At 42.9% G+C, this 18343-nt stretch overlaps 1 protein-coding gene across 2 annotated transcripts in view; it reads right to left on the bottom strand.

The window, feature by feature from the left end:
• The window catches only part of eml3 (echinoderm microtubule associated protein like 3), a 42279-nt gene that overhangs the window by 19306 nt on the left and 4630 nt on the right, over window positions 1–18343 (bottom strand). For both annotated transcript variants that reach the window (XM_011487785.3, XM_023965858.1), the window contains exons 2-3: window positions 556–732; window positions 359–479 (exon numbers count right to left, since the gene is read on the bottom strand). In XM_011487785.3, coding sequence (XP_011486087.3) covers window positions 359–479; window positions 556–732 — 298 coding nt within the window. The remainder of the gene's footprint in view (window positions 1–358; window positions 480–555; window positions 733–18343) is intronic.

Below are 18343 nucleotides of genomic sequence, written 5' to 3'. Positions count from 1 at the left end.
GAGGTTGTTTTTGTGAGGAATGAAAATTTCCACTTAAAGGCTCAAAAAGTTGCTTTTGCATGATATAGACCCTTTAATGTTTAGCTGTCACTGTTCTGTGACTCTTGAATCTCTACTGTAACCCCTCATCCTCACCCTATAAAACTTAGTGAGTTATAGGTTTAGGGGTTTTAGCATAAAGCTTCACCTTCGTACTAACTCAAGGCTAGGCCGTGCTGCTCGGACATTTATTATTTTATTAGTAAAAACTTTTGACTCAGTGGCGGTAGACAGCAGAGCTCTGCCACACTGCTAACAGTGGAAAACCCAGAGTGACACAGGAGCATCCATTACATCACGCTCAGCTTAGAGACTTCACCTTGGAGAACCGGCAGAGAGAGGAATCCCATCAACGGCTGCACTGGAAGAGAACCTTCTGCTGCTGCTAGAACTCTCTGAGCAGCTCACCTGGTTCAGGACCCTCGCAGCACTGGGGTTCACTAAGGAGTTGAAAGTAGACGATCGATTACTTTTTTGGGGTTGGCCAAATGTCAAAGTTCAGATCCCAGCACCCACCTGCTATCAGCTGCTGCTTCAGTAGTGGGAGGAGCTTATCGTGAATGTGGATCCTGCGCAGGGCGTCAGCGAGGGAGGACTTCAGCAGAGTGATCTCATCCTCCTGCGCCTGCAGGCGGACCTCCATCATTGAGGTTCGGTCTTGGTAGTCGGTGCTGCCGTCCGCCGACGCCTCATCTACGAACGTTCCAGGGGAAAGAAGGAAAGAAAGTCAGAGAACAACCATCTAAACGCCGTAGATCGCATTTTTTACGCATTTTCCACGTATGAAATGTTGTGAACCATGCGTGATCTACGTCATCCATGACTGTTTCTTGTGTTCGTAGATGTGCTCAGATGTCCATCAGGGTTTCAGCCGACGGGTTTTTACGTGAATTCAGTTTTGAGCTGCTCAACATTTTTGTTCAGTTGAGAATGACACAGTTTATGCGCATTTTACGTAGTTTATGCACAATTATTAAGTAAAATCTTACACAATAGTGATTTTTGTGAGATTCCTCCACAAATGTGTGTCTTTCCAGGAGCGTTCCACGTTTGTCTAACAGACTTTTCATGCATGAACCACTGATGTGTAACTTTTAGATCACGTATACGGCGCACAGATCACGTTCAGATGACATCATTGATGCATGAATCACTGATGAATTACAGATAAACATCACAATAATCACGCGCTTCATGTTCTACGTTGGTTTACGTGTTCTTAGCGTGTTTATTCCTACTTCTTCTGTGGTTTTAACGTGGTTCATTCCTGATACATCTGTGAACATTTCACCTAAAGATGAAAACTTTTCTCACTTTTTTTCTCACATATGACCAGTTTACATCCATGCTAAATGCACTAAATGTAGGTAGCGGCTGTGGGACACGACCTTTAAGAAAGAATTGCTTCAAAACTTGCTTCTTCAACAAAATAGTCCCTGTAGAGAACCAGCGAACCTTTGACTTTGACGTCACCTGTACGCACAAAATCTATCCAGAACCTAGAACACGTGTGTCAAACTCAGGCCCGCAGTGTGATTAGAGTTGGCCCGCGAGATCATTTCAAATGTGCATTAGAGCTGGGCTGCAGTATATACTGTACCGCTCATACTACCCACAATGCTTTGCCAGCAAGCGCTGGTCACTGACAGTCACTGACGGCCATGCTCCAGTCACATCGGACAAACTAATTTCCCCCTCCACAACAATGACCAAAAGAAAGACGGACAACAGGAGCTTTGAGGACAGGCGGGAGGCGGATTATGTGTTCATAAAGACAGACCTGTTGGTCTTGTTTTGGTGCAGCAGCATCTCCAACAGCAGACTAAAGGATACTATCCTCTTCCTCACATCCACCATCCTCATCTCTCTTTGCATCATAGCGTTTTATAGATTTAAATGTAAAGTGAATCTTAAAAAAAATATTATTATCTTTACAAATGAACATCAGAGAGGCGATTTTTTGCAGAAAGTTCTGCAGATTTTGATAAAGGGCCCCCCTGACACCCCCCCCCCCCATCATTTCTCCAGGTCTCCGCAGAGGTCATTTGGGGTCAAGCTCATGTCTTTATGCCGGTCAGTAAAGTTGATTCACACCAAACTCATTCAGTCATGTCTTCACAGAGCTTCTTTGAGCACCGCAGACATCGGGACAGAACCCGGGCTTCCTGTTGAGAGACGTTGTCTACAGTCTTTCACTGACATCTGACCTTAAAAAAAGCTGTTTCATACGTTCCAGAGTCGTGCTTCACACCGAGCTGGCCTTGTGCACACATACACACTCGTGCAGACACACATAAATCACTCCACTAATGCCTTCATTGGCGACAGTGTGCGTTTCCCCTTCAGTCCAAACAGTTTACAGAAACAGACGCATGTGTACAAACCTGGACAAAAAGTGTCGTCTCCATGTTTGTAGGAAGCTCCAGTGGATGAACCTGAGGCACACACTTCCTCTATAAACAGACAGAACGAGCTGTTTTTTTTAGCTTCAATGAAATGAATCTTTAGAGAACTACAGACAGTTACTGCTTAACAACTGTGTCCGTCATTTAGAGCTTTGACGTTTGACACTTCAACCTTCAGGTTTCCTTCATCTGTGTCCGAGTTCTAATGAGAAGATGACTGTGTCTCTCAACATCAGGCCGGTACCTGCCTATGCATTGGTGCTTCGCAGGTTCAGTTTGTGCACAGTTTAAATAAAATACGCCACTCCCTCCCCTTGAAGACGTGAGCAGCCCGGGGCATTTTCCAACAGCCCTGATGATGAAATACCTTGTTCTGGGAAATGCTGAAACCCAAAAAATGTTTTTAGACCATGGTGATTCATACTTAACGTGTTAAAACTTGTATCAGGCTTTTGCAATACTCACTTGGCAGCTTAATGGAGCTTTTTGTAAGTCCATGTTGGATAACTGGCTTTAAAAACCTGTTTTCTACACTTAAAACAAACAATTCAGCAGTTTTGCTTTTGTTCCTTACTATTTTGTAAGACTTTACAAAGGTGAATAAGGTTGATCAAATCTTCTAAAAGGGATTTATGATAAATTAAAATAAATAGATTTTATTATTGAAGCACCATTGAAGCACACAGCCTGGTGCTTGAATGGTCGGTGCAATATATTGGTGTTTTTTTTGTGCATATTCTGTTGGGCTAATAACATCTACACCTGACATGATCATAACAAGCAAGTTTATCTGTTTGCACAAGATTCCGGTGGAGGTAGCAAGGAGTCCTGGCCCGCTATGGCTTGCCATCCCAGCAAAGGGGGGACGCACAGATGGAGAAAGCCAGGCTGCAGAGCTGGCATGCTAGCCAAGTTACAAAAACAGCCGCTCTACCACCTCTCCCCAGCTATTAAATGCCAGAGCCCTCACTAACAAGAAGTGAGAAAAGCCACAGCAGACCACAGGAGGAAATGACAGCCGACAGCTGAGGCAGAAAGTCCAGAAGCTCACCGACTAACATCACACTTGCAGAGGATTTGAACGTTTTCTTTGTCTGCTTCTACGTCACTTGTTTCACCACACAGCAGCACAGTTTTCATAGAGGAGGTGAGACGCACCAAATCATCATCCTTCCACCCCCATGCTTCAGTGTTCTTGGGGTGTAACTCAGCATTCTTCCTCCTTCAAATGTGGCGAGTGGCGTTCCCGCCAATCTGACCCCATGACCTTCTCCCAGTCCTCCTCTGGATCATCCAGATGGTCCCTGGAGAACTTCAGACGGAACATGTCCTGGTTTAAGCAGAGAAACAGTTCAAGCTCTGCAGGATTTGAATCCATGACGACATTGCTACTGTTGCTATGGTAACCTTTGTTACTGTGGTCCCAGCTCCCATCTGGTCATTGACCCGGAGTGTCTACGTAAAAAGAAGTCCAAGGTTCTGGAGTTGTGGATCTAGTCTCTGGACCTCAATTGAACAGAGAATCTGAGGAGGGAGTTGAAAGTCTGTGTTACCCGGCAACAACCCCAAAACAGCACAGCTGTGGAGAAGATCTGCATGGAGGAATGGACCAAAAGAGCAGCTGTTCAAACCTGGTGAAGACCTACAGGAAACCTTTGACCTCTGACATCAAAACTAGAAAATATTGAAGTGAATTTTTGTTATTAAACAAACACTTTTGTTGCACCATTTTAGAACTAAACTAAACTTTCCTGGAATCTTTGCTCTTACATTCTGTCTCTCAAAGTTAAGAGGACATATATGTGCCAGACAACTCAGTGTCCTCTATTGACCAGCTGTCAACAGGATGCGTGTGCACCAAACAGGAAGTTGGGGTTTTCCTCTAGGCACTGGATTTTGTTGGGTTTGGTTTTCAGCAAATGTCGTTCCTCACACACAGAAAACATGAACTGACAACAAAAGTCGATCTGCAGAAGCTTGGGAGCATCGGCCGCCCATGTTCCACACGGCAGCACATACGAAGATAGTTTGATCATGTCCATCTCTGATTGTGTGGTTTGGTTTGTTTGCATTGACAAATCGCACGATCACATGATGATCTCCCAACATTTCTTTCTGTTTAAATCACCTTGTAGCTGCAAAAGACAAAATGAACTTTTTTGTGTTTAAAACAAACAAACATGTAAACAATGTGGATAGACATGTCCACAAACACTTGAAGGATGCGGTCGTACCAAACAGCAACACTACATGTGTAATGTGAAGTTCCAGGACCTCACAGGAAGACGCTGACACGGTCACTGCTTCTCTACAAAAGAAACACCACCTACTGAGGAATGGCAGTTAAGGAAGAACCCCACCCACTGCTGCTGCACCAGGACACCGTTTTGGGCAAAGGGACCACATGGTGTTCATAGTTAACACCATGATTACAGAAAGTGTTGGTCATGAAATAACTTGAACTGTAATAAAAAAGAAAAAGCAACTTCTAAAGAGAGGTACACAGAAAGTATTTAACAGCTTTTATAATTTTTTTGTTCAGAAGTACAAACATAAATAAAAGTATTAATTTCAGTATTCATTTCAGTATTCCCACATATATACTAAACCTACAGTTTTTCTCAACTGCTAAAACACTAAACCCTATTGTCTGAACAATATTGAATCAATTATTCCTTTGGGAAAACCATCAGCACTTTCTCACCTTTTTAGACACAACATTTTCATTGTGATGCACCCGTGTTGCATAAAAGTGTGCACAGGTGACAAAAGTCAGACACAAAGAACGCACAGGTGTCACCACTTGAACACAACAACTCAAAACTGATCACACTTGTGGCTAATGATGTGAGAGAACGTATACAGTAAGCCAGTTCAGAGAGCTCTGGTGTGTCAGGCCCTAGAAATCTGAGAGGAAGAGTTCATGTGAGGGGAGGTTGAGGTGGACAGCAAAGACAAAGAACAAAGAATATCTGATGTCATCAGATATACTGTAATTGACCGTGTTCTTGTCCACGGTATGAGCACAAGGGAGGCTGGACAAAGAGTACAACCAAACATCAGTAAATTTACTGTGTCCACCATCATCTGAAGATATAGAGAAAAGAACAGGTACATGCCTTTTCCTGACATTATAGTTCATTACTATTGAGCTGGTAAGTCCCGCCCACCTGTAAAACCCCACTGCAGCTCTAGATTAACAAACCGTCAATGCAAGTGAATGTGGGAAAATATGGGCAGGACTTACGAGCTCTATATACTGTACTACAGCATACTATAAGTAAATATATCTTTCACTACATCACATACTGTACCACTGTATTAATGTACTGTAGTATTGTAATGGAGGGTTGGTACAACTGTAGGCTTTGTATTCCATATATAATTTTTGTAACTAAATGTTCTCTTTTCATTGAAATGAAATACTGCCACATGGCGGTGGGAGGACAGGTATGTTCTCCCTACACCAAGAGACCCTAATGGTTGAGATGGTTCGTGAGAACAATGCCATTAAGTGAGTGAAATTCAGCAGAGGATCATTAAGGACCATGTCAATTTTAAGGGTGTCAACAGTGTCAGTCTCTCTACTGTTGATAGTGTCCTACAGCGAACAGCTATACAGAGTCCCCTTTGGTCGCAACTCAGACAGAGTCAATCAGAATCCGAAATACTTTATTGATCCCACACGTGGGAAATTTGTTTGTCACCAAAGACCAAAGATCCCAAGATGTACAGGTTGAATATATCCAGACACATTCAGTGTTGATTATTCTCGGTAGTGACCAAAATCCCATTTTCTGGATCACTCAGAAAAACAATATCTATTTCTACAAAGGGTTTTTCAACTGGATGTAACAGAAAGACCCCATGGATACATCTACATGGATGAACCCAAGTTTAATCTCCCCAAAAGGAGAACAAGAGGCCGTAATGTGATTGGCCATCGGGCCATTTTTGGAGTTCCTGGGAAATGTAGTGGCAATATCACATTATCTGCTGCCATCAGAAACCACGGGGTTGTCCACCATAAAGCCAACCAGGCGCACCAGCTCCTCGTTTTCCTCAATCATATGGGAGATGCTCAGTTAGGGCAGCAGGAAGAGTATCCCATCTAAGTTGTTGTTTGGGACAGTGTGAGTTTTCACAGAGCCCTCCAGGTTAGAAAGTGGTTCAATATAAGCCAACATTTTATCAATCTTTGCCTCCCACCGCACTCCCCTTTCCTTTTGATGCTGTAATGCACTTATTTGTACATTTTGTACTTTATGTTTACTTGTACACAAGTGACAAACGCTTGTTAGTTTGTACTAGAGCTGCGTGTAAACGCACAAGGTTTCTGTTGTTGTAAAAGTCCTAAACTGACTGGTTTTCTGCCACAGATATTTAGCCAATAGTCAACAAAAAACTTGTATTTCTCTGACTTCATGTCCTGAGCATTGTGTTTTCCATTTTTCTACTTGGTGTTCAGCGACTTTTTAATGTTGCTTTTCATTTTGACAGACTCAAGGCACAATTTCACAACAAAGTTCAGTTTTGAGGGGAAAGTTTGGTTTTGCAAGAAGAGTCTGAGGTTTTGTAAATTTAGCTTGAAAAGCAGGTATTGTGTTCACAGTTTAGAGAAAAAGAGAACAACTTTTAAGAAAAGTGTCTAACAATCTAGAAAACCTGTTTCTATTTTTCTTCCTATTGTACATAAATAAAGGGGTCATGCAAAAGTGCAGATGGCACATCCCAAAACGAACGAAAACAGACTTAAAGTACAATGGTTGAATTAAAGGGTCTATATTGCGCAATATCGACTTTTTTGAGCTTTTAAAGATTTCATAATATTCATTCATCTCGAAAAACAACCCCAAAGCGGTATTTTGATCTGAGTATTCCTCTAACGGACTGCAGCGTGCAATGTGGGTGGGGTCGGACGCTTTAGGCTCCGCCTACTGTATGTGATTCTTCTTTGTGACGGTAAAGGTTGGCATTCAAAAACAGCGGATGTTAGTTGCAAATATATCTTCGTGTGACCAAGCACGAAAAACGATGGAAATTCATCTTGCCTCTACGTGTTTCAAGTGTGTCCAAGGTTTAATGCTGTTGTTGGTCGCACGTATTTAAAGTTAAAGTTAAAGACTCATTAGCTGTGTGTTAGATTTGTTTCCAACAGTTGACCCATCCCCTCGGGAAGCGGTGAGTGCAGACACAACCGCCATCAGGAACATAACCATAACCCTAACCTTAACCCTTCTTTCGGGTCCGTGCGGCCAAGAAAAAAGTTCAGAAATGGTGAAGTTTGTCTCATCTTTGAGAAGCTGATCTGGTTTCTTCAGTCAGTAATGATCTGCTCTGTTTGGGAGGAGATTCTCTTGGTTCTCCGGTGCAGGTTGGTCGTGGAGCCAGTTCTAGATGGAAATGTTTTTTTTGCAGATTAAATTCTCTCTACATAGTATCAATTAACCCTTGTGCTATCTTAGATGACCCCACCCTTGCATTGACGTGTTCTCCCTACCATGACAAAGGTGGATAAAGGTGGAAAGATTTCATGTAATCCATGGACACCAGTGAAGATCACAAATCATTGAAGAAAAAAGGTTCAGAGCACTGTCTAGTGGGTCTAGATGACCCAATGGTAAAGTGCCTAGGATAGCACAAGGGTTAAAGTGAAGTGGGTCCAGATTTTGCTTCTTTTTCCAAAAGTATACATATCCTAAAATCAAAATAACTAATCTTTTCCTAAATAAAACAAAACGTAGATGGTGAAACTCATCTCAGGAAACACTCCTGAATCCGATGGGTAGCGATATAGCACGTGGAAACTTGTAAAATGCAAAGAGAAAGACGGCATTGTGGTGATGAAGAATCACATACAGTGGGCGGACCACATGTTTAACCCCGCCCACATTGAGGAACGTCTTGGATTGCCCTCTGCAGCTTCCATGTGCCAAAGCAATTTCTAGCAGCAAAGTAACCTTCTAAATTAATGGTAAGTATCGCAAAAAACACCAAAGATGCAAAATCAAGAAGCAGGTATTCTTAAATTTATAATTTATATTCTAAATTGTAACTTTTGTTTATGGGATAAGCTGGGAGCTTATTCCATGAGACATGAGCTTTAGCCAACAATCCCCTGTTTTATGGAATATGCTCCCATCTCATGGAAGAGAGGGAAGATGGTTTTAAAAAACCGGGCCAGGGCGGCCCATTCCCCTGCTTAGACTAATACCATAGTGTATTAATATTGATATGATAAAAATGTAGATTTTCTATTATTATTGCCATCTGTTATTTGTACCATAGTGCATGCAACTTACTATTAACATGTTTGAATTAAATTTAATAACAATACCAATGAGTTGTTAGTAGCTGATAGAAGTTTGAAGCTGGGGAAAGTATGGTGCACTGGGGTTCTGTCCTCTATACTTATCTACACCTCTCTATTCTTGATCATTATTCATCATTTAGTTCTCCATGCCTCTGTTTGTCATTCATGTACTGTCCCTCTTTCCCACTCCCCTCTGGGGGGGCGGGAATGCTTCCAGTTGGCTCGTCTCTTCTCCTGTACCTGACCGTGTACCTTATTTGGCTTGCCTCTGCTTCTGCCCCTACACTTGGTTGTGGACCCTACCTCTGACTCGTCTGGTGCCCGCAGCCGTCCCCCAACTCCATCTGGATGAAGCTCGTCTGCTGGACTATTTAAACATGAAGTTGTAGAGTTAGATAAGCTAATTCTCTTTAAGAGTTCTGGTACAGCGCCTGTCTGTCCTGGGGGAGGATCCCTCCTTCATGTGGACACCCCTGAGGTTTCTTAGTTTTTTCCTTACTGAGAAGGAGGGTTTGAGGGCAGGGATGTCCAGTTGAGTTTAGTCTGTTTAGTTTACAATCAGCTATTGTAATTTATATAAGGGATAACGTCGACAATTTTATAAGAAATTAACGCACGCCGTGGAAGCCTGAACTGCTTATAATGGTCACTTACAAAATAAATAAATATTCAATCATTTTTTAGTACTTTATTCTTGTTATTTTTTGGGGTTGGATAGCTGTTTTCATAAAAAGCGGACTATTTGTTGCGTGGGGCGGCGTTTACCTCATCTGCAGCAGCAAAGGAAGGCGATTTCTATGCTGATGATCACGATGTGTTAAATAAAGCATCAGTTCAGAGAGAAAGTTCACCTCTTCCCGATTGTTTTTGTCTGGATGATGAAGATGAAGTTTGTTTTAAAGAAGGCAGCGCAGTGATACAGAACATTTAAGCTACGTGACCGGAACTACTTTTTTTGGCGTGCAGTTATCACTGTGGGTTATAACGGATTTAATGTTTTGTATAATTAGTGAAGCCCGTTGATATAACTGTGTTGTAATATTGGGCTACATAAATAAAACTAAATTGAATTGAATTTGTACATAATATGATTTTTTCTATTAAAATGTAAATATTATTTAGACTCAATGTACGTTGAGTGTTGAGTGTGTACACATCGTTTTTAGTGAACAGCATTAAATATTAGAACTAACTTACTAAGGTTGACTAGTATAACCGGGTTAACTGTGTGGATTCTTTTGTTTAGTTTTATTTTTTCACAGCTGGATAGTAGGGCGGAGTCGTTTGTAATTGTATTTGGATCATGAACCGTTCTCCATTGAAGTGTAACAACAGATTTTTCACTACCAAATGTCTAAAAGAAACTCAGCCCACAGAAATAGTATCAGTTCCCACTTTCATTCTGGAGTGGGGCTGAATCAGTTGTTGGTGTGTCTGCTGCTCACACAGCACTGCTCTTTAGCTCGCATTTATTTACTTTGTGAACTAAAGCAGTCCAGAGAGAGTTAGCAGCCAATTCATCCACACTCAGCTCACAGCAGCTCCTGCCTTTGGAGCTGATGCTGTTCCGTTTTTTTGGTATTTTACAATTTTCCCAATTGCTAAAACCATAAGTGCCAGTCTTTAACCCTTGTGCTATCCTATGACCCCCCCCCCCCCTTCCATTGAGGTGTTCTCCCTACCATGACAAAGGTGGATAAAGGTGGAAAGATTTCATGTAATCCATGGACACCAGTGAAGATCACAAATCATTGAAGAAAAAAGGTTCAGAGCTCTGTCTAGTGGGTCTAGATGACCCACCTCCCAATGTTAAAGTGCCTAGGATAGAACAAGGGCTAAACCAGCAGCTCCACTGCTTTAAGTCTCTTTTAAAAAACATTAATCTCTGTTTTAAACCTACAACACAATTTGGAAAACTTGGATCTACTCTTTGCAGAACACACGACACATTCTCACTTTTAAAACACAGTTGGCATTCACAACACACAAAACGTAAAAAAGTGAACACAAAGAGGCAGAACTCAAACTCTGCTCCAACACAACAGTCGCCACAAACACACATCCCATCATAACTGAAAACACATGTTATAAATTCAACTGCAGTGAATATAAGGACAGTTCTAGAACAACTGAGCAGCTTTTCAAAGATGGATAACAGAGCAAGATCCAGACCTGCACCAAGACCTGGATCAATTAAGAAAATCAAGAAAAATATCAACTCTTTTTATATTTTTATGATTTCCCGGCTTTTGAGCCGAGAGATTTGCCCGCAAGATAAAAAAAAGAAGTGTGAAGTGGAAAAATGTCTTTGTCAGCTGGTAAAGATGCTTTCAGCAAAGCATCATTTAAGGCTCACATGTTTCAGGCGTGTAGAACTGCCTTTTTTCACCTGCGGAATATTGCTAAGATCAGAAATATACTTTCTAAGAGTGATGCTGAAAAACTCATCCATGCATTTGTTACGTCGAGGCTGGATTACTGTAACTCCTTGTTAGCAGCGTGTCCTAAGAGTTCCTTAAGAAGTCTCCAGCTTGTTCAGAACGCAGCTGCTAGATTGTTAACTGGAACCAGCAGAAGAGATCACATCACTCCTGTGTTAGTTTCGCTCCATTGGCTCCCAGTTGATTCTAGAATTAAGTTCAAGATCCTCCTGTTAACCTATAAGGCCTTACATGGAATGGCCCCGTCCTATATTAATGACCTCATAGTCCCTTACCATCCAATCAGAACACTTCACTCACTAAATGCAGGACTGCTTGTGGTTCCTAGAATTAGTAAAAGTACGGTTGGAGGTAGAGCGTTTAGCCCACCAAGCTCTGGGGTTCTGTCCTCTTTTCTCATCTACTTCTACGCTTCCTCTCCTCTATTCTTGATCATAATTCATCATTTAGTTCTCCATGTCTCTGTTTGGTGCAGTGATTCATGTATTGTCCCTCTTTTCCCTCCTGGGGAGTGGGAGTGCTTCCAGATTCCAGTTGGCTCATCCGTGCTCCTGTTCCTGACAGAGTACTTCGTCTTTGCTCCTGCTCCTAAACCTGGCTGTGGATCCTGCCTCTGGCTCGACTCGCGCCCCCGGCCGTCCCCCCAACCACAGCTGGATGAAGCTCGTCTGCTTGACTTTATATATGTAGTTGTAGATTTAGATAAGTTAATTCTTCTCTAAGACTTCTGGTAAATTGCCTGTCCGTCCTGGGGGAGGATCCCTCCCCTGAGGTTTCTTCGTTTTTTCCGGAATCCGGTTTTTTTGGGAGTTTTTCCTTACCGCGAAGGGGGGTCTAAGGGCAGGGATGCCAGTATAGCTTAGTCAGTTTGTTAGTTCATTTTAGTATTTTCCTATTGAACTCTTTGTATTTATGATCCTTTTGAGTTCATGTTTAACTTTTTCAATTACCGATACGAAGCCCATCGAGACGACTGTTGTTGAGAATTTGGGCTAAACAAATAAAATTGAATTGAAAATTGAATCAAGACTCAGACCTGGATCAAGACCCGCACCAAAATGCAGACCTGGACCCGCACCAAAACTCGGACCAAGACTCAGGCCTGCACCAAGACCCTGCACCAAGACCCAGACATGGACGTTCACCACGACTTGGACCAAGACCGAGACCTGGACCTGCAACAAAACCTGGATCAAGACTCAGACCTGGACCTGCACCAAGACCCGCATCAAGACCCAGACCTGGTCCTGCACCAAGACCTGGACCACGATCCAAACCTGCACCAATACCTGCACCAAGACCCGCATCAAGACCCAGACCTGGACCTGCACCAAGACCCGCGCCAAAACCCAGACCTGGACCCACACCAAAACTCGGACCAAGACCCAGCCCTGCACCAAGACCCGCATAAAGACCCAGACCTGGACCCTCACCAAGACCCAGACCTGGATCAAGACTCAGACCTGGACCATGACCCAGACCAAGACCCACACCTGCGAAAAGACCTGGACCAAGATCCAGACTGCACAAGATTTTTCTGATGAGATCCAGGCCACAGTTATTGACCATGTGCTGGTTCATGATATGACCATGAGGGAATCGGGTCAAAAGGTCAACCCTAGACTCAGTCGGTTCAATGTGGAATCAATCATTTGAACATTCAGCAAGAAGATTATATAGAAGATACAGAATTGTATTTGTTTTCTTCCACCATTCCTTACTTAACCCAACTGAAGAGTTTGTTTTTCTGCTTGGCGTTGGAAGGTTTACGAGAGAAAAGCTGCTGCAGGCCGTGGACACGACTCCTGATGACCTTCGAGTCCTGTAAAGCCTGGATCTGGATTATTTTTATACTGTTGTGGTGAACGTTGCCAATGATGTGGATGAAGTCTTCTGGTCTGACCCGCACAGTGATAAGATGGTAAAGATCTACAAATGTGAACCTGAAACTGTTTATTTCATGGTTTAATAATATGTGATCATATATCCCTCAGCTTATAGAACAAGGTGGTTTTCATTCATAAAAAGCCTGTCTGTGCACACGCTCTTCAGGAATGTGTAGGAGTGTGCACGGTGGGACTCGTGAAAGCGTTTTATCACCTTGCATGTGTGGAACTAGTTTGCATTTTTTGCTGTTTTGTTCAGGACCAATCCTTAACCCGTAAACGTCCAGAATCATGCTGGCAGCTGGTGGTAACCACGAAGAGCTTCTATGCAGAAGGAAGTCCCCTTTTACCAAAATAGCCCCCACTTTAAAAAAGAAAAACAAAGCATTCCTACATTATAGCTCTGTTTTTGGGTTTGAGACTAAATTTAAAACTTGGGAAAACTTGAGGGAATTTTGTGAGGGTGTTAGATGTTTGAGTTGTGCAGGAATGGAAGTGTAGTTACAGGTGATGATCTTCATTTTCTGTAGAACTGACTTATCTGGCACATTCCCACAACTGTCAGGACTACAGAGCAACTGAACAGAAGTAAACTGGAAGAAGAAGAGATGGTGGGAAGTGTGTGATCATGAAAGCAAGAATGTAAAGTGGCATGTTAGCGGTTACCGGTTACTGGTTACCGGTTAGCCGAGGCTAAGGACTGGCAGTAGATTTCCACGACCTTACCCTTCCTCTGGAGTAAACACAGTTCCTGGGCCAGATCTCATATTACATTTGACTCAAAACAGATTCTACGTGTTTAAAAAAAGCAGCTTCCCTAAAAGAATGTTGAGGAAATATTTAAAATAGAAGTTATTCACAGAGAAGCGGAGGCTGGGGTGGTTCTTCTCTGTCTAGGGTTGTTGGTGTGAAAGCCAGCAGTGAACATGCTGGAGGGTAAAGGGATTCTGAGTAAGACATAAAAAAATTCATCCATACAGATTAAGTTCTGCTTTTTTGGCCTCAAACAAGTGAAGCTGGCTGAGAGGAACTCAAAGTAAACTCCACATCCTAAACAGAAAATGATCACAAAGCCTAAAGGCTGTGCCACACAGACGCTACGCACATTTTCCCCGTATGAAATGTCGTCTTTCATGATCCATGCGTGATCTACGTCATCCATACATGTTTCCTGCGTTCATCGATGTGCTCAGATGTCCGTTTCAGCGGACGGGTCTTTACGTGAATTTGGTTCAAATTCTTTGGTCGGTGGAGAATTACGCAGTTTACGTGTTTTCTACGTTGTTGATACGCAATTATTGCGTGAATCGTACTCAGTTGTGTGTGATTTTTGTGAGATTCCTCCACAAATGTGTGTCTTTCCAGGAGCGTTCCACGTTTGTCTAACAGACTTTTCATGCATGAACCACTGATGTGTAACTTTTAGATCACGTATACGGCGCACAGATCACGTTCAGATGACATCATTGATGCATGAATCACTGATGAATTACAGATGAACATCACAATAATCACACGCTTCATGTTGTACGGTGGTTAACGTGTTCTTAGCGTGTTAATTCCTACTTCTTCTGTGGTTTTAACGTGGTTCATTCCTGATACATCTGTGAACATTTCACCTAAAGATGAAAACTTTTCTCACTTATTGTCCAAATGTGAGCAGTTTACATCCTTGCTGAATGAACTAAATGTAGGTAGCGGCTGTGGGACACGACCTTTAAGAAAGACTTGCTTCAAAACTTGCTTCTTCAACGAAATAGTCCCTGTAGAGAACCAGCGAACCTTTGACTTTGACGTTACCTGTACGCACAAAATGTAGAACACGCGTGTCAAACTCAGGCAGGTGGCCAAATTTGATAAGGACTTTAAGAAAAGAAACCTTTTATTTCGCGCTGTATTTCTGTTCCCACTCTTTGGTGCATAAATGAACCAAAACACATCTTCTCATCGATCCTTCAGTGTTTTAGTTACATGTTATAACAGTGGTAGGAAATGCTGCAACAAAAGACCTTTTTTTCACTCCATGTTAAGCAATAATATGGTGTGGGGGTGGCTGGGCGCTCCTCCTCCTTCTTTTCACATTCCACCATCCATTTTAGAAGAACATAAACACTCACCTGAGCACAGGTGTTAGCTCACCTTTGCACTAATAGTTTGCATGATTGAATGAATGAAAGATTTCACACTAGTTGGTTTAAAGGCATAGGTATGCGTTCGTGAACACTATCTGTTTTGTGTGCATGTTGACATGTGGACATTTTTGCGGCTAGCAGGTGTGTTGATAATATTTGAGTGTGTGTGAACAGGCCCCGCCCTTTTTGTACTACATTTGAACCGTACCGTAATGATAAACAACCAGTAAACCTGTCTGCTTTATGCTGCTTCATGGTCTTATCCCCCTTCCCCTCCTATTATCACCCTCCTACCCCCCCTCTCTCTAACGTCCCTCTCTCTTCTTCCCCTCTTTCCTTTTCCGTCCGGTCCAACACCAAAGATTTTCAAACATGATTGAAATTAATAAAGTTTGGCCTCAATTACAAAAGGGGTTTATTCAGACATACCTTTGGTTTGTCTGAAGATGAATAACCCCTCTTGTTAAAATAAAATATGTCCAACACAAGAGGCCCTCAGCTCTCATCTGTTTGCCTAGCTGTTGGACAGGACAAGTTAAAAAAAAAAAAAGCAATAATATGGTGGAAGCAGGTTATCGATGGGTTTTCTCCCACGTTCCGCCTTCAGCTCATTGTAGAAGTGTAAACACTGACGACTGCAGCCTCCTACGAGCAAGCAGACCGTCTTTGATGTGCTGCTGCGTCACATCCTGCACATGCCTGCATGCACATCTGAAAGCTGCAGCGTTTCTGACAAAAACACTGAGTCTCTCCCTTTCATGCACATGTGCGCTCACTCTGTTTGTACGGGGTTTAAGTCCTGCGGTTTGGCAGCACCACACATCCCTGTTTGGGCTCAGCTTCATGAAAGGTTACAGATGTTCAAACGAAGCTGGAAACCTGATTTTGAACTGTTGCACCATTTTGCCCACAAGGATTCTTCCACAGATCCGGTCGGCCTTGCCTCGCTCTTGTCTGCCTCCACTGAAGCCACATCGCAGCAAAGATGGAGCAGAAAGAAAAAACCTTCATTTTAGCACCAGAGAACGGGGGCCGACGTGACACAAAGAGGGGCAGTGATTTATGGAAACATTGTCGTAATGTTAGAGTGAGGAAATGAAGGGCTGTAAGTCAGTGGGAGAGCGAATAAACACTGAGCTTTCACGGGTGGCGGGAAGGGTGGGCGGGGTTACTCTGCAGCAACAGCCCCGCCCACAAGTCAGAGGTGAGTTTCTGATGAAGTCCTGCCGTTCTGCAGAAACTATGTCCTGGAAAACACGACAGGTTTTTGGGATTTGGGCTAAAGACGGCATCATCATCACCATAATCATAATCATCATCATAATGATAATTATGATAATAATAAACTTTATTTGTATGGCACTTTTCAAAATAAAACTCACAAAGTGCTTCACAGTAAAACACAATAAAACACAGAATATAAAATAATTCAGATAAAGCAGTTTTAAAAAGATGTTTTTAGCTGCTTTTTTCCAGAAAACACTGAGTCTGCAGGTCTGAGTCTGAGAGGAAGGGAGCTCCAGAGGATGGAGCCACCTTTAGTCTTTAACCGGGTTCCTTTAACAACCAGCAGACCCTGGTCACATGACCTCAGGGACGGCTGCAAAAGGTCTTTTCTGTAGACCAGTGCTTGGTTATTAAGAGCTGTGGATGTTGAAACCAGGATTTGAAAATGCACTGGGTACACTTTGAAGATGATGGGAGTCTGACCTTAAAGTACTTTGTGGTATTGGACAGCTTTGCTGTGAACATCAGGGATAAAGGAAGTACGTGAATAATCACAATATAATAATAATCACAATATAATATTCCCACAATGCATTTCTACTTGTTTAACATGGTAATGGTTGCTCTTGCTTGTATTTGGAAATGGAAATATGTCTAAATCAGCAGTGACCAGGGTTAAAACAGGATGTGTACCAGAGTTCAGAAGCACTGAGGATTCAACAACGGCCTTTTCCAGGGTCATACCGACAATTAGAGAAGAATGACAGAAAAGTCTGCAGTGTTCCTATTGCAGGAAACCACTGAAAAAAAGAAACTCAAAATGTGGCAAAACCATGAAATAAAGGTGGGAGCTGACAGATGACCTGACAAGCATGAGCTGAAAACTGAAACTGCTCCTCATGGGACTGACTGAGGGAAACGGAGCATTACAGGAACCAAGAACACGTGACGTGACTGGAAGGAACCCAACTAAAGGCTCAGTCCTCACACTGAGGGGGGATTCAGACTGGAAAGGTCCGTTGGTCCGGACCCAGTCTGCTTAATTTGGTCCGGATCGAGTCCTGAACCTGGCGTTTGGTCTGTTCTCAGACTGCCGTCCAGAAGACTTTCCTGTTTCAAACCAAAGCTTGTAAACAAAACCACCTGACTAAAGATCTCTGCAGTCATTGGCCAGGAATTATGAGGGCGGGGCAAAGCAACGAGAGAAGTAATCATGGAAGGCCGGCGCTTTGCAGTCCTTGTCTGGATAGTTCACTGATTCAAACTTTATGTTTCTCTGACTGATTCTGAACGTCTGCATCAACGTCAGGTTGAACACTTCTCCTTTGGTGGAGTCGTGCTGCAGGGCGGTTACCAAGGAGACGACGGCTATGAAGGAACTCTGATAAATGTTTATGACGTATAGATGGTTGGAAAAATAGTGACAGGTGATGTGGATCACGTTAAAAGTTGTTTTAATGAGCCTGCACTCATTTCAATGAGTTGCTGTGCATTACCGCTACTCTCTCTACATCCCATAATGCCCGGCTACGGTGGTTGTTTTGGTCCAGTTGTTCCGCTCCGAGCACAGAGCATCGGACTGAGGACCGGAACCGGAGCTCAGGCCGGTTCCTGGTTCTGGCCCAGGGTGTGTTTGGATGTATTCAGATTGAAAATGTGTTCCGGGTTATCGGAGGAAATGAACTCTGGTTCACTTTAAGTGAACCCAACGTCTCCGGTCTAAGGTCCAGCCCAGGCGAGTACTTCAACCCAAGTTAAAATCATGTAGATATAAAGAACGACAGCAAAGGTTGGTGTCTGTGAAGTTTAGAAGTTTGACCTTAAGAGCCCAACAATTTGATTTATATCACTATACCTTATGACCTGCAATAATGGATTCGGCTCCTTTCTCTTCATCACC

Source organism: Oryzias latipes, chromosome 18, assembly GCF_002234675.1.
Source record: "Oryzias latipes chromosome 18, ASM223467v1".
Classification (NCBI taxonomy): domain Eukaryota; kingdom Metazoa; phylum Chordata; class Actinopteri; order Beloniformes; family Adrianichthyidae; genus Oryzias; species Oryzias latipes.
This window is presented reverse-complemented; position numbering and strand designations above follow the sequence as displayed.